Raw genomic sequence first — 17,986 nt, forward strand, 5'->3', positions numbered from 1 at the left:
GGTGGGATTGCAATCTGTTGCAACCACTCTGAAAATCATTATGGCAGTTTCTCAGAAAATTTGACATAGTACTACCTGAGAACCCAGCTATACGGGGCATATACCCAAAAGATGCTCCAAAATATATCCAGGACACATGCTCCACAATGTTTATACCAGCCTTATTTTTAATACCCAGGAGCTGAAAAGAAGCCAGATGTCCCTCAACAGATGAATGGATACAGAAAATGTGGTACATTTATGCAATGGAATACTACTCGGCTATTAAATACAATGACTTCTTGAAATTCACAAGCAAATGGATGGAACTAGAAACTTTCATCCTGAGTGAGGTAACCCAGTAACAAAAGACTACATATGGTATGTACTCACTGATAAGTGGATATTAACCCTCCACAAAATAGTGGGAGAGAATACCCACATAATACCCACGACAGAACTCACAGATCATATGAAACCCAGGAAAATGGAAGACCTAAGCATGGATGCTTCAGTCCCTACTGAGAATGGGGAAGAAAATATAAGGGGTGTAGATTGAGGAGAAATCTGGGAGGGGGAAAAGGATCAGGCAATTGAAAGGAAGTGTATATCTATGGGTGATGGGGTACCAGGTATAACTCCTAGAAAATCCCAGATACCAGGGACCCAAGAGATTCACAGGCCCCAACAGAGATGACATTAGATCAAATACCCCACAAAGGTGAGAGAGAACCTATAGAGACCATTATCTACTGGATAGACAAGGCAACTGTTTGAGGGATGGGGGTCACACACCCATCTCAAAAATATTAATCCAGCATTGCTCCTGTCAAAAGGAAATGCCAGAACAAAAAGTGGAGCAGAGACTGAAGGAATAGCCATCCAGAGACTGCCCCACCTTGGGGCATCATGTCTGCAGACATCAAACTTAGATATTATTTCTGTTTTCTAGAACAGGTTGCTGAAAGTACTGGTATAGCTGTCCCGAGAGGCTGTGGAGAGCCTGACCAATACAAGATGTAGATGCATGCAGCCATCCATCGAACTGAGAGTGAAGACCTCAGTGGAAAACTTAGGGAAAGGACTGAAGGAGCTGGGCTAGAAAACCCATAGGAAGAAAAACAATATTAAAGAAACAGATGCCCCCCGCCCCCCGCCCCCCGACAAGGCTCACATGGATTATACACCAACCAAAAAGTACACATGGAGGGAATCATGACTCCAGCTGTCTTTGTAGCAGACTATTACCTTCTCTGGCATGAATGGGAAGGCAACCCCTTGGTTCTGTGTTAACTCCATGACCCAGGGTAGGGGAATGCTAGGGCGCTGAGGCAGGAGGTGGTGGGTTGGTGGGGGAGCACCCTCTTAAAAGCTTAGGGGTGGGGCAGTGGAGAGAGGGTTTAACTGGGAAGCAGGATAATATTTGAAATGTAGCTAGATGAAGTAACCAATAAAAATTTAAAAGACTGACAAAATATATATTCATAATATGTTTCCCATGTGAAGGAATATTTAGTTTAAACAGAGACAGCATTGCTTTAGTGGAGTCATTTTCAGAACTTAGTTTATTTTCCTAAGATCATTTACTTGTTTGTGGTTTAAAACGAAGTGGGAAGTTTCTGTCCCAGTGAAAAACCCGGATTCTCCCAGGGGCTTCCCCGAGAGCTTTAAGTTCTGGAGGATGTTAATTCACATGCATTATGACTTGATCATGACCTAATTGACCAAGCAGCTCTTTTTTGTAAGTAAGAGTAGAGTTTGTCTTTAGTGATAAATTGTTTTAGAAGATACAACGGATTTCAAGTTTGAGTACATGTCTGAATGCCTAAATACAATACAAAACATCCTATTTAGCAGAGTTGTGTTGCAAATTGAACCAATAACTTCTAAGAAGCAAAATGGAAAAGGATGAAGAATTATTCACATATTTTGGAAATAACTTTCAAGTTTATTTTAATATTTTTGATGAAATAAGTTACGTAAAGTAGAAAGTTTACTTTTAGTGAGACTTAATAGATAGGATTTTTTGACTCAATTTTTTTAATTTGATTGCTGACAGTTATTGAATCTTATCATATTAATTTTACTGGCCATATATTTAAAGTAATTTTCACTGTGCAGGTTACTTAAATGCAGTATCTTTCATTCAATATGCCAAATGCTATCTTCTTTTATTTTTATGAAATTAATTTTCAGATTTAACAGTAGACAATGAAGACATAGTATGAAAAAGCATGCAGTGTACTGGTATGGAATTAAAACATTAAATGATGCTTTATCTCTTAGATAATGATCTGGCAGGGTATATTATACACCTATTTGAACCACAATTTCTTTTTTATAAGATGATATTACAATATATATTCCATAAGTTATTATGTAAATCAAATGAGAGAAATGTTCACATCATTTGTAACCTATGACCATTGCTCCTTATCATGTACATACTGTTACTAAAATTTTCAACTTGGTTTTAATATTTCTAATATTATTGCCATGGATTGGATTATGAAGATTGAGGAACTTATTTTAATATACATTTTTGTTTGAGATTATTATAGTTGAAATACCTCATGCTTACATTTTGCACTTTGCATTTACATTAAATTATATTAGAATATTTGTAGTATTATTATACAAAATTTCTATTACTTTTAAGTATAACTGAAGAGAAATATTTATTCAGATTTAATCTTGGAAAAAAATAGCAAGCTTTGGTATTTTCCTTGTCATGTCTAAAGTTCTAACAGTAACCCATACAATGAGTCAAAAAAAGCTCATTAGAAACAAAATTTATATTAATTCAGAAACCATATTCTTATTTTCCAATCTATATCAAAACTATATTTACTAAAAATTTTATTTGCTAAAGTATTAGGATAATTTATGCAAAGCATTTTTATTGTACTAATACATACCCAGGACAGAAACTAGTTATAAAAATAAAAATTTTTCTTAAACAATAATGAAAAGAGTCATTTTCTTTAATTTCAAAGGAAGAGATTATGATGTATACATTTTTCATCTTTATGTTTCACTAATTGTTCAATGTATCATTTGAACAGTACCTAAACATGTTGTAGCATGCTGTTGCATAAATAAAATTTTGGACTTATAGTTTATACATATATATCTTGAAAATTATTAAAATGTTTATTTAGGTAAGCACATCTTAATGGATCCATAAAATACTCTTCAGTTATCTATGTTTATGTGGTAAGCAGAGTCAAATGTGACCACATTAATCATATTTAGAATTTTCTAAGCTCACATGAAGGCTAAGTCCATGAGGCATTTCTGAGAATCTAACATCAGCATTTAGACTTAGTGCAATTTTCAGTCCTCTACAATTGTTTTGTCTAAGACCTCAGAGTACAAATAAAATCAAAAATTTCAAGGTAGTGTTACATTACTTTGGTGAATAGAAATTATGATAAATTATGCTATATTTGTTTACTATACTATAGTTTTGAAACTTCATTTCCATTATTAATTAATTTTACTCTGCTCATCTTTGATTACTTTTTTTTTGGCCCATGTCAGTAAACATGTCTGAATGAACTCCATTACCAATCTTGACAGACAATGTGAAGGGATATAAGTGAGAAAACAGAAAATTATGAAATGAATTTTTCTAAGTCCATACATTTATATTTTGTAGATTTGTGTAATTGACTTATGAGACAGTTTTGTAGGTTAATTATTTAAAAATTATCAAAATAAAACCATATTTTAAAATATTCCCACATATTTTTATATTTAATATTTAAATTATCATGTTTACACAAAATAATTTTAGTTATATTGTTATATTTTACTCTAAAATTATGTATGAACTGTTAAATATTTTTTGTTCTGAAGGCACACATTTACAAACCTAATCTATATATTAGAAGAAAAGATAGACTTTGAAGATCTTCCAGGACTGTGTAATTGTATAATTTCCTTCTTATGGTAAAATTACTTAAGTCAATTTTTCCTCTTATTGATTTTAATGACCAATTTAATTTGACAAATTTTAGCATGCTTCATATTATTAATGCATATATTTACATGACTGAATATCTTCTGCACTCTTATGTATGTACTTTTACCATTTTTTAAACATTTGGCTTCTGACGTGGATAAAATAAAAGTCACTGTGCAAAAATCACCCCGTGAGTATTTAACAGGTTTGGTAAATTGTGATTGGTGAGATTTTACAGTAGAGACATAAGTGATTATAAAACTACCTTATTTTTTTAAAAAATTACCATTAATTTTTCCATTAAAATTTACCAGTGATTGAAATAAAGATTCTCATACTGAAATTGTGAAATGTTAAGGAAGTGTTTCATGTACTTACAGCTAAAGGAGAACTGCTATACAAGTGTGTACCTTTTGCTATTGCAATTTGAAAGTGTAGTGAATTCCACCTATATTCATGAGTGTTTGAAAATAGAAATTGGTGAATAAACAGAACCTGACAATGGTTATATGGATGGAAATGGTAAAATGGAAGGGGAAGGTAATTTTCATGGGACCCTACCCTAAAGAGATCCCAGGTAATTAATCAATTGCTGGGAGAAGGAAAATTAACTTCTCCCAGGAATAAGACAGTTACAGGTTGTTCAATGCAGAGTGATCAACCCCGAAAGCATATACACCCACACAAAATGGACCCAGAGGTTGTGTTTTCATAATTGTGTTTGCTACTCTAGTTGGTAGATACTTTAGATACTTTATAAATATATCTAATAAATAAGTGTAATTATCTTTTTCTCTTACTTCATATAGTGAAATCTGTACACTTTCATCAAACTACTTATTATTGTCCACCTCATTACCAAGGAGGTCATGATGCCCTAAGAATCAAAAATAAACAGCTTTGTAGGAACTTTCCTGGGAAATACATAAATCAAAACCAAAATGGAAATGATCACATCAGCTGTAGGTGTTGACAAGATTCCATTAGAGAACATGACTGAAGCCACGATGTTTATACTCTTGGGCTTCACTGATGACTTTGAATTGCAAGTTTTCCTATTTTTACTGTTTCTTGCTATTTATCTCTTCACTCTGATAGGAAATTTTGGACTGGTTATTTTGGTCATTGGGGATTGTCGGCTACACAATCCCATGTACTATTTCCTAAGTGTTTTGTCTTTCCTGGATGCCTGTTATTCTACAGTTGTTACCCCCAAAATGTTGGTCAACTTTCTAAATGAAAATAAGTCCATTTCGTTCCTTGCATGTGCAACACAGATGCTTCTCTTTGTTACTTTAGGAACCACAGAATGCTTTCTGCTGGCAGCAATGGCATATGACAGATATGTAGCCATCTACAACCCACTTCTGTACACTGTAACAATGTCACCCAGAGTATATCTGCCACTCATCATTGCCTCCTATACTGGTGGGGTTATGCATGGTGCTATACACACAGTGGCCACTTTCAGTCTGTCCTTCTGTGGATCCAATGAAATAAGGCATGTCTTCTGTGACATCCCGGCATTGCTTGCTCTTTCTTGTTCTGATACACGCACAAATGAACTTCTACTCTTGTACTTGGTGGGTTTGATTGAGATTGTCACCATCCTGATTGTTCTGGTCTCCTATGGATTCATCCTCTTTGCCATTCTGAACATGCATTCTACTGAGGGAAGGAGGAAAGTCTTCTCTACATGTGGCTCTCACCTCACTGGAGTCTCTATTTACCATGGTACTATCCTTTTCAGTTATATGAGGCCTAGTTCCAGCTATGCTTCAAATCATGACATGGTAGTTTCAATATTTTACACCATTGTGATACCCATGCTGAATCCTATCATCTACAGTTTGAGAAATAAAGATGTAAAAGAGGCAATGAAGAAATTGTGGAGAAATGTGGTTCATAATTAATATCTGTTTGTAGCATATAACAAAAATATTACGTTGTTAATCTCAGTATACATGAAATATACACGGTGACAAGTTACAAATATGCCATGATTTAATTAGTAGTATCTTTTATGGTCATGATTACATTAAAGCATCATTTTTTCTCATGTAGCATTTTTAAATAATGAATATTTTTCTCCTGTATATCAAATTACTTTGAACTGATTTATAACTATTTTGTATCAAGTTATTCCTAGGCACAATTATAAGATTTTTTTGGTTTGTTTCTACTAAGTAGAGACTATATACTCTACTTAGTATTTGATTAAGAGCATTTGATTAAGTGATTGTCATGTAACTTGTGGTAAACTCTTAACATGCATTATGTAATGTAATACCCACTCAAGATTCTTTATGGAGAAATTCTCATAGAAAACTTTTTCTCAGAAAATTCCTCACAGAATCTTATGTATTTAAGCTGTGACATGAAATTTGTGCTCCTGAGTTTATCATTGCACCTAATTTTTTCCTGTTATTTCCTTGACAGTCATATGAATTGATTAGATCCATTATAAACCTATTGTACCACAGTCATAATATTTGTTGATGATTCTTATTACTTGTGTTCTTAAAATAAAAAACTCATAAAATTTAAAAAGACATATATACAGACATACACATATACACAAGCACATAATGCACATATGTGTGTATACATATATACACACATGAACTGCAACATGAACAGATACATGTGTGTACACACACACATATTTCTATATAATGTATATGTATATATACAGGTATATTTATGTCTGTGTACATATAGGCTTCAATGAGATTTGATATAGTGGATTTCTGTCTCGGACCATTGTGGTCCTTGATATTGCTGAGTTGCTAGACTTGTTTTCACTGTCTCTTTGTCTATCTATGAGATAGAGTCTTGTATTCTCATTCAGGAAACCGTAAGTCCATGTAAAAACATAAGGAAACAAATATAATATATTGTTACATTCACCTAGTTCTTTATTTTTTTTACTTATTTTAATTTTATTCTACCATAGACCTTGGAAGTGAGAGACTCTCAGGACTCAAAGGAGGGGACCCTAGATGAAATGTCCTACAGCAGAGAGAGGGAATTTATTGAACCCACCTCCAGCAGAAAGACAGCATCAAGTAAGGGTTGGGGTTGCAAACCCACAGTCAATGCTCTGACCCATACTTCTTCCTGTCTGAAAGAAGCAGGGATAGAAATGGAAAAGAGCCTGAGGAAAAGATGTTGCAGTTCAAGTGGGATTCAGCCCAAGGGGAGGCCCCAAGGCCTGACACTATTACTGAGGGTATGGAGTGTTCATAAAAAGTTACCTATTATGACTGACTTCCAAAAGACCCAGCTAGCAGTTAAAAAGTCAGATGCGGATATGTGTGCCCAACCAATGAACAGAAGCTGCTGACCCTTCTGGTTTAATTAGGGAAAAACTGGAGGAAGTTGAGGAGGAGGGCAACCCTATAGGAGGACCAGCATTCTCAATTAATCTGGACCCCTGAGATCTCTCAGACACTGGATCAGGAACCAGGCAGCATACACCAGCTGAGATGAGGCCTCAAACACATCTATAGCAGTGGTCTCCTGGGTCTGGGTTCAGTTAGAGAAGATATACCTAACCCTCAAGGGGCTGGAGGCTGCAGGAAGTTTAGAAGTCTTGTGGGCTGGGTGGGGTAGGGTCATCCTTATAGACATGAGTTGGGGGCAGGGAGGAGGTATGGGATGTGGAACAATTGGGAGTCTGGAGCTGGAGAGGAGTATCATATGGAGTATAAAATAGGTGGAAAAGAGAGCTTACTGCCCAGGAGTGCAGACATCCTGAGATCACAGGAAAGACTGCCACCTCTGCACACCTCTGCCCACATCCCTGGGCCAAGGGGAAACTTTAAAGTGTCTCTGGACACAGGGATAGGAACAGACAGCTGCAGGTCCCTGCAGTTGTGGTCTGTGCCAAGGACTGAACTGAACCAGCCAAACAGTTCCCTGCACCCAAATCCTATAAGGGAGAGAGCAGGACCCTCAGAAGTGTGGATAACCCTGAGAAGTCACAGAATACCCTCTGCCCACAGTCCAGACCCAAGAGGAAATTGCACAATGCCAACTGGGTCTGCTGGGTGCAAGGACCCTTTGATTCCCATCCTCACCTAGAGTTGGAAGACAGTCTCCAGGAGTGCATACACACCTGAAATCAGAACACCTGTTCTCAAGAAAGACTAAAAATAAACAGGAAAAGAGTTCCACATGAGTACTGACACAGAGGTCTACAGAAGGGTCTCAGAAACAAAAACAAACACCCAATGGCGAGAAGCAAGTGCAGGAACATAAGCAACAGAAACCAAGAGTATTTGGCATTATCAGAGCCCATTTTTCACACCAAAGAAAATACTGGATATCCAAACACACCAGAAAAGTAAGATTTAGATTTAAAATCACATTTTTTTATAATGGTGGTGGACTTTAAGTAAGACATAAAGAACTCCATTAAAGAAATGCAGGGAAACACAAATAAACAAGTAGAAGCCCTTAGAGAGGAAACACAAAAATCCCTGAAAGAATAACAGGAAAACACAACCAAACAGGTGAATGAATTGAAAATGGAAATAGAAACAATACAGAAAGCACAAAGGGAGATAACCCTGGATATAGAAAACCTAAGGAAGAGACAAGGAGCCATAGATACAAGCATCAGCAACAGAATACAAGAGATAGAAGAGAGAATCTCAGTGGCAGAAGATACCAGAGAAAACATTGACACAACTGTCAAAGATAATGTAAGATGCAAAAATCTCTTAGCCCAAAGCATCCAGGAAATCCAGGACACAATGAGAAGATCAAACTTAAGGATAATAGGTATAGAAGAAAGTGAAGACTCCCAACTTAAAGGACCAATAAATATATTCAACAAAATTATAGAAGAAAACTTCCCTAACCTAAAGAGATGCCCATAAACATACAATAAGCCTTCAGAACTACAAATAGATTGAACCAGAAAAGAGATTCCTCCCATCACATAATAGTTAAAGCAGCAAATGCACAAAACAAAGAAAGAATATGAAAAGCAGTAAGGGAAAATGTCAAGTGGAATATAAAGGCAGACCTATAAGAACTAAACAAGACTTCAAGCAGTATTACAGAGCAATAGTAATAAAACTGCTATTGATACAGAGACAGGCAGATAGATCAGTGGAACAGAATCGAAGACCCAGGAATGAACCCACACACCTATGGTCACTTGATCTTTGACAAAGAAGCTAAGACCATCCAGTGGAAAACAGGTAGCATTTTCAACAAATGGTGCTGGTTCAACTGGAGGTCAGCATGTAAAATAATGCAAATTGATCCATTCTCATCACTATGTACAAAGCTTAAGCCCAAGTGGACCAAGGACATCCACATCAAAATAGATACACTCAAACTAATAGAAGAAAAAGTGGGAAAGAGTCTTGAACACATGGGCACTGGGGAAATTTTCCTGAACAAAACACCAATGGCTCATTCTCTAAGACCAAGAATTGACAAATGCAACCTCATAAAACTCCAAAGTTTCTGTAAGGCTAAAGACACTGTCATTAGGACAAAACGGCAACCAATGAATTGGGAAAAGATCTTTACCAATCCTACATCTGATAAAGGGCTAATATCCAAAATATACAAATAACTTAAGAAGTTAGACTTCAGAAAGCCAAATGACCCTATTAAAAAACCTGCTATTGTCCCCAGCTCCGAAAAAAAAAGAACCAAAAAAAAAAAAAAAAAAAAAACGGGCTATTGAGCCAAACCAAACATTCTCAGCTGAGGATTATCGAATGGCCAAAAAGCACCTAAAGAAATGTTCAATATCTTTAGTCATCAGGGAAATGCAAATCAAAACAACCCTTAGATTCCACTTCATACAAGTCAGAATGGCTAAGATAAAAAACTCAGTTGACAGCAGATGCTGGCGTGAATGTGGAGAAAGAGGAACACTCCTCCATTGTTGGTGGGATTGCATGCTGGTACAACCGCTCTGGAAATGAATCTGGAGTTTCCTCAGAAAATTGGACATTCCACTACCTGAAGACCCAGGTGTACCTCTCTTGTGCATATATCCAAAAGATATTCTAATGTACAACAAAGACATATGCTCCACTATGTTCATAGCAGTCTCATTTATAATTGCAGAAGCTGGAAACAACCCAGATGCCCTTCAACAGAAGATTGGATTAAAAAATGTCGTACATCTACACAGTGGAGTACTATTTAGCTGTCACAATAACTTCATGAAATTCATTGGCAAAAGAATGAGATAGAAAAAAAGTACAACAATGTCAAGCAACCAGAAGTTCCAGGGACTAAGCCACTACCTAAGTACTATACATGGACTGACCCTGGACTTTGACCCCATAGGTAGCAATGAATATCCTAGTAAGAGCACCAGTGGAAGGAGAAGCCCTGGGTCCTGCTAAGACTGAACCCCCAGTGAACTAGACTATGGGGGGAGGGCGGCAATGGGGGGAGGGTGGGGAGGGTAACACCCATAAGGAAGGGGAGGGGGGAGGGGTATGTTTGCCCGGAAACCGGGAAAGGGAATAACACTTGAAATGTATATAAGAAATACTCAAGTTAATAAAAAAAAAAAGAAAGAAAGAAAAAAAAAGAAAATACCATCCTGAGTGAGGTAATTCAATCACAGAAAAGCACACTTGATATGCACTCGTTGATAAGTGGATATTAGCCAAAAAGCTCGAATTGCCCAAGATGCAATCTACAGAAACTCAGGAAGCTCAAGAAGAAAGATGACCAAAATGCAATTGTTCCTACTCCTTCTTTAAGGGGGAAAATATACATAGGAGGGGATATGGTAGCAAAGTTTAGAGCCGTGACTCAAGGAATGGCCATTCAGAGCTTGCCCCACTTTTGGCCCATATGTATACAGGCACCAAAACTATATAAGATTGATGAAGCTAAAAAATGCTTGCTCAAAGGGACCAGATATAGATCTCTCCTGAGAGACACATCCAGAGCATATCCAATACAGAGACTAATACTAGCAGGAAACCACTGAACTGAGAACAGGACCCCTTTGGGGGAATTACAGGAAGTATTGAAAGAGTTGAAGGAGCCTGCAACCCCCTAAGGACAACAATGTCAACCAACCAGAGCTTCCAGGGACTAAACCACTACTGAAACTGGACTGACCCAGGGCTGCAACTGCATATGTAGCAGAGAATAGCCTCGTTGGGGCACCAGTGGAAGGGGAAACCCTTGGTCTTGCCAAGGTTGGACCCCCCGTGCAGGGGAATATGGGGAGTAGTAAAGGGGATGTTGAAGGGGAATACCCTTGTGGGGGAGGGGGAGGGAGGGAATTGCAGCTTATGGACAGGAAACAGGTCAAGAGAATAACATTTGACATGTAAGTAAAGAAATATATCTAATAAAAAATTAAAAGTAAGAAAGTAAGTAAGTAAATAAATAAATAAATAAATAATAGCATACCTCTTCCAAAGAAACACTCCTTTACCTCAAATATTATTTTATTCTCTGAAATAATCATTAAAGTATTACAAAAATGTTATATTTAAATTTTTTTAAAGAATTTCTTAGGATGCAGAGATGGATCAGTGGTTAAGAACATTGACTGTTCTTCCAAATTACCCAGTTTCAGTTCTCAACATCCATATGGCAGCTCACAACTGCCTGTATCTCCAGTTCCAGGGGAACTGACATACTCAGGTCGAAGCACAGGGAAAGTGTTTCTTACATTTATTCACTCGTGTGTGTGTGTGTGTGTGTGTGTGTGTGTGTGTGTGTGTGTGTGTTTACATGCAAATACTGTGGGGAGTGGGTGTGGTGGCAGTCCCAAGATGGCGCCCGGGACTGCAGCTAAGTCTCATGACTAGCACCTGACTTCCTCACACACCTGAAACTAGCCACGTCCATTGTGAGAGCTGCGCAGGTGCACCATGACACAAGATCAGGCCATGTGAAGTGGACCTATGAACTGAGATTATGTAGTCTGGACTGAGGAGGCGGAGTTGAGGGAGGATATAAGGGAGTGTGCTCGGTGGCTGAGGAGAGAGAGAGAACAGGAAAGAAAGATTCCTTCTTGCATGCTGAAAGGCTCCTGCATAAACTGCTTTGAGAAGAACACTGTGTCCTCGCTCTTTTCTGTGGGATGGAGACAGAAGCAACAAAATACAGGTTTGAATGACATGGAATATGAATGGAATTCAGAGAACAGCTTGGGTACGGGTGTCTCATACCTCCTTTTTTGAATTTTATTTTTCTTGGGTATTTTATGTATTTACAATTCATATGTTATCACCTTTCGCTCCTCTCCTGTAACCCCCCTCTTCATGATTCTGTGGGGATGCTCCCAGTTCTACAAAACCACTTCAACTTCAATCTCCTGGCATTGCCCTACATTGGAGAAACAAGTCTTCACAGATCCAAGAGCTTTTCCTCCTATTGAGGCTGGACAAAGCCATCCTCTACTTCATATGTGGCTGAAGTCATCAGTATCTCTATACATACTCATTGGTTGGTGGTTTATTAACTGAGACCTCTGGTGGGGTGTGGTTGGTTGATATTGTTGTTCTGCCTATGGTGTTACAAACTCTTGAGCTCCTTCAGTCTTTCCTTTAACTCCTCCATTGAGGTCCCCTTATTCAGTCCAATGGTTATCTGCAACCTTCTCATCTATATCAGTAGGGTTCTGACAGAGCGGCTCAGGCAATATCCATATCTAGTTCTTTTCATCAAGCACTTCTTGGCATCACCAATAGTGACTGGGTTTGGTGACTGCATATGGGAAAGATCCCCAGATGAGGCAGTCTCTGTATGATCTTTTCTTTAGTCCCTGCTCCACTCTTCATTCCTGTATTTTCTCCCATGAATATTTTATTCTCCCTTCTGAGAAGGAATGAAGCATCCACATTTTGGTCTTCGTTCTTGTTGAGCATCATATGATCTGTGAATTTTTTCTTAGTTATTCCAAGCTTTTTGGCTAATATCCACTTATCAGTGAGTGCATACCATGTGTTTTCTTTTGTGAGTGTGTTACCTCACTCAGGATATTTTCTAGTTCTGTCCATTTGTCTGAACCCAGATGCTCTTCAGCAGAAGTGTGGATATAGAAAATGTGGTACACTTGTACAATGGAGTACTACTTAGCTATTAAAAACAATGACTACATTAAATTCTTAGGCAAATAGATGGAACTCTTCTCTTCTACCATTGATATCACTGAAATATGCTAGATTGATCAGTAACGGGTCTTTTTCTCTAACAAGCACATTATTCACTTATACATCTCATAAGGCTACACTGTTCCTTTTGTTTGGTTGTTTTTCACAGACCTATAATTGTCTTAATGTTTAAAAGTTATTCCTTCTGTTTCATGAGATTATAATATAATTAGATCTCCTTTTTTAGGTTCTTTCAAACACATTCTCCTACAACATCCCTCTTTACTATCTTTCAAATTAAGTTTCTCTAGTTAGAAGCCTGTTTCTACACACAACATCCAAACACACACACACACACACACACACACACACACACACACACACACAGTGAGAAAGCAAGAGACAGAGAAAAACGCAGAGTACTAGTCTTTTTAAGAGCTTAATTTGAAATGTTACTTTGAGACTTATGAAAATGATTATCTGATAACAGTGGTTTCTTGTTTCACTTGATCAGTCACGTAGAGAAAACCTATTCATTTCCATTATCAAATAAAGTTTTGATGATAAAAAAAATAATACTGGACTACTTGACCCAGTCCAAGAAAGACAACTGTATCCTGTTTTCTCTGTCATGTGAGTCCTTGTTAGGCATGTTTAAAACAGAGGCCATGAAACTCATAAAACTAGGGAAAGGTGAGTGAGGAGGAATTCATTAAGAGAAATGGATATAAAAGAATGGAGGTACAATTAAATTCAAGAGGGAATTTGACAGAACAGGGAAGTCGATAGTCATGGAGAGTGGGGTGTGTATATCAAAATATCAGTACAGAAACCTAAAAGCTAACACTTAATGATAAAGATCCTGCTTGGCTAAATGATGTTGCTCCTAGAACTATAGGTTATTAGTGTAAGGAGTGAGATGCATCCATAAAAGTCATTGGTGATAGAGCCATTAGTTTTGGAGTCAAAAGGTTCCAAAAAAAAGTAATGACTCTTACCATTCCTCTTAAAGCCCATAGTGTAATTGTTATATACTTAATTAACCCTTTTCTGATTCAACTTAATGTAAGAAGGACTAACTATATACTTGTCAATACTGGATTACTGGTTTCTGAAAGATTCTGGGGGAGTGAGAGTCATCTCCAGGTATGTATGATACTTTGGCCCACTAAGTTCCAAAATCACTGAGAGTATTTTGTTTAATCTCAGTACATTCTCAAGCAGAACACATGGATTTCTCACATTGTAAAAGACAATAAGTAACTTCCCTGTTACAGGTATATTAGAAGATCATATGTTTAATTTAAAATATTCCACCTCTTTGTAAACTCATAAACTTCTCCCATGAAAATTAAATTTAATCTATTCCGTTAGTATCAAATAGTCTTCATTCCAATTGGGGTGGGTAGGGAGGGGAACACCCTTACAGAAGAAGGGGAGGGGAGTGGGATAGAGGATTTATGTCCGAGAAACCGGGAAAGGAAATAACATTTGAAATGTAAATAAAAATTATCCAATTAAAAAAAGCTTATTTAAATCATATAGAAGTGAGACATAAGACACAAAAGTATTCTAATTAAGTCAAACATGTTATATGCTTCCAAAGTGAAATGATAAATTAGGCTAGAGTCAAGGAAGAAAACCAGAATGCAGAAATGTCTAACAAGTGAGTCTAATACCCAGTTGACAGACAACATAATAGTTAGTTTGGAAAAAGAGTTGGTATTTTGTCTAGTAGGTCCTACTAGGGATTATTGTGTCTTCCCACACTCTGCTAATCCTTCCTTTTGTTTGTCTGAGAAGCTGAGATACTGAGCAGAATATATATATATATATATATATATATATATATATATATATATATATAATGATCAACTCTTATGCATTAAATTACCATACTACAACATTCCTGGGCCCAGACTACTGCATCATACTGATGAGTGGATAGTCTTCAAACTTAGAAGTTGCTCTGAATTTTTTGGTATCTACTTAGTATTTTCACAGTACTTGCTTAGTAGCTTTAGCTCTATAACTGCTTATTTACTCCACTCTTAAGCCTACTATAACAAGAGCATTATGCAGGCCTTTCATTCTGTAACAATAGCTATAAGAGTGGATGTGTTGATATCATATAAAACTACTGTTATAAAATGATAGAAGTTTTTTAATAACTTTAACTCATGCTAGACACACAATATTAGTTAAATCTAGGCAACAAATTTGCCTGAAAGTTATTTATTCAGGCTGGAAGACAAAGACAGTAATCATAACTGTGGACCGTCAGATTTACAGCTCTTAACTAGGACTTACAGATCCAGATAGGGCCTTTTAATTTGGCGATGGAGTTCTGTTGAAAAAAACTAATATTGTGCAGCATGTGGGAAGGAGGTTTAATGATAGTGTTTCCCTGTGTTATCTTTGCTTCCCTGAAACTCATTCTGTTGACCCGATGGCCTAGAACACAGAGATTGATGTGTCACTGCCTTCTGAGTTCTATGATTAAACTAGAACTGCTAAAATTTATGTATTGATGGATTAGAAAATAAATTTTTCCTTATGGTAAGGTCAAGCAAAATGACCTTCTGGTACTTCTTTTTTTTTTTTTTTTTTTTTTTTTTTTTTTTTTTTTTTTCGTTTCATCCTTTTTTTTTTTTTTTTTTTTTTTTATTAACTTGAGTATTTCTTATATACATTTCGAGTGTTATTCCCTTTCCCGGTTTCCGGGCAAACAGCCCCCTCCCCCCTCCCCTTCCTTATGGGTGTTCCCCTCCCAACCCTCCCACCATTGCCGCCCTCCCCCCATAGACTAGTTCACTGGGGGTTCAGTCTTAGCAGGACCCAGGGCTTCCCCTTCCACTGGTGCTCTTACTAGTATATTCATTGCTACCTATGGGGTCAGAGCCCAGGGTCAGTCCATGTATAGTCTTTAGGTAGTGGCTTAGTCCCTGGAGGCTCTGGTTGCTTGGCATTGTTGTACTTTTGGGGTCTCGAGCCCCTTCAAGCTCTTCCAGTTCTTTCTCTGATTCCTTCAATAGGGGACCTATTCTCAGTTCAGTGGTTTGCTGCTGGCATTCGCCTCTGTATTTGCTGTATTCTGGCTGTGTCTCTCAGGAGCGATCTACATCCGGCTCCTGTCGGTCTGCACTTCTTTGCTTCATCCATCTAGTCCAATTGGGTGGCTGTATATGTATGGGCCAAATGTGGGACAGGCTCTGAATGGGTGTTCCTTCAGTCTCTGTTTTAATCTTTGCCTCTCCCTTCCCTGCCAAGGGTATTCTTTTTCCTCATTTAAAGAAGGAGTGAAGCATTCACATTTTGATCATCCGTCTTGAGTTTCGTTTGTTCTAGCGATCTAGGGTAATTCAAGCATTTGGGCTAATAGCCACTGGTACTTCTTAATGAATTAGTTCCCAGCTAATAAAAATAATGTGATAATCATTGAGCTAATTTTCAAAATATAATTGAAACAGCACAAGAGAGCATTGTTCTAATATAGGCAGAGGCTGAATCTAGGGATCTGTAAAAAGTAGGTACTAGCACAAACAGGTGACATGGCAGATAGAAGAGCCACAATGCTGCTTCATATCTCAATGTACCTTGCTTGCTACCTAAAATTAATGCTGAGATATTTTTCTTGACCTTAGTAGAGTTTTATTGTAACCAATTCCTACCCTTTATCTCTTAAACCTCCCCCTGAAAGATACCTACAATATCACAGTTTTTCTGTGCCCTTGTGGCTTTTATAATACCATGTGACTCTTTTTCTCTCATTTCCTGTTGATCGAACCTCATTTCCTGAGCTCAGTTTATCATTTCCTAATGCCAAGTTTTCAGGCCTAACTGAAAAACCTTGGTATTGGCTGCTGAGTCTCCTCAGGCCATTAGTGCTGACTCCAATGACAGTGGAGACAACACACTAAGCACTGTGATCTTTTTCAGGTCCACCCTGATTTCAAAGGAATACCTTGAATGTAGGCTGCCAAAACTGTTTTTGAGCCCCCAATCCCATCCATGAGAACAATGAATGACAACGATACCTTCGGGATTCATCTTAGGAAACCTCTAGTCTACCCCCTTGGCATCAGACCTTAAGGGTCCCAAATTTATTCACTTTTGCAACTATATAAGGCCTGATTATCCCTTAGACAACTGAAGCAAATGTCCCCCTATAAGACTATTATGTATATTTTCTATACCTCAACATTTGTATATATGTTAGGCATGGACAAACAATATGTAAAATTCAAGTAAAAAAGTCTCAACTTAAAATTTATATCAAAAGGTTGATAATTAAAGATATCTATATTCTGGTAATCTTAAAGGAATCATGTGATATATAAGCCTTTTGGGAAATAAGCAACTTGTGCCTTGCTACCATATTTGTTGCTGTTCCTGACTGGGATGGAGGCAGCCACATGGCTGTCATCAATTTTTTCTAGGGTTGGAGGGACTGGATGCCATGTGACTTCACTGACATCTTGATTATAGGTGACAACATGGTATAAACTAAACACAGAGATAATAATAAGTGTCCAGAATATTTTAAATTGTGATGGAATTTTGTGGGGTAATCTTTTTTCCTTTTTTATTGGATATTTTTTATTTACATTTCAAACTCAACCCCCTTTCTGGTTTCCCATCCATAAACCCCCCTATCTCCCCTCCTCCTTCTTCTATGAGGGGATCCATAAACCCCTATCCCATCCACCACCCACTCATCTACCCCTTCCCGCACCCTGCACTGACATTCCCCTAGACCGGGCCATCGAGCCTTGGCAGAATCAAGGGCTTCTCCTCCCATTGTGCCCAACAAGGCCATCCTCTGCTTCATGTTCAGCTAGAGGCCTGGATTTATCCATGTGTATTCTTTGTGTAGTGATTTATTCCTTGAGATTTTTGGTTGATTAATTTTGTTGTTCTTTTGTGGTTGAAAACC

At 37.5% G+C, this 17,986-nt stretch overlaps 1 protein-coding gene across 1 annotated transcript; it reads left to right on the forward strand.

Moving 5' to 3' along the window:
• The first annotated feature begins 4,893 nt into the window (after positions 1 to 4,893).
• On the forward strand, positions 4,894 to 5,859 carry Or5t5 (olfactory receptor family 5 subfamily T member 5). Its single transcript, NM_001000315.1, has one exon. It carries the CDS (start codon positions 4,894 to 4,896, stop codon positions 5,857 to 5,859), a length of 966 nt encoding a protein of 321 aa, NP_001000315.1.
• The last annotated feature ends 12,127 nt before the right edge of the window (positions 5,860 to 17,986 follow it).

The sequence above is a fragment of the Rattus norvegicus genome, chromosome 3, assembly GCF_036323735.1.
Source record: "Rattus norvegicus strain BN/NHsdMcwi chromosome 3, GRCr8, whole genome shotgun sequence".
NCBI lineage: Eukaryota > Metazoa > Chordata > Mammalia > Rodentia > Muridae > Rattus > Rattus norvegicus.

What these genes read in the sequence shown, in the direction of transcription:
- Or5t5 (NM_001000315.1), top strand. Translation starts at nt 4,894, where the DNA reads ATGATCACATCAGCTGTAGGTGTTGACAAGATTCCATTAGAGAACATG.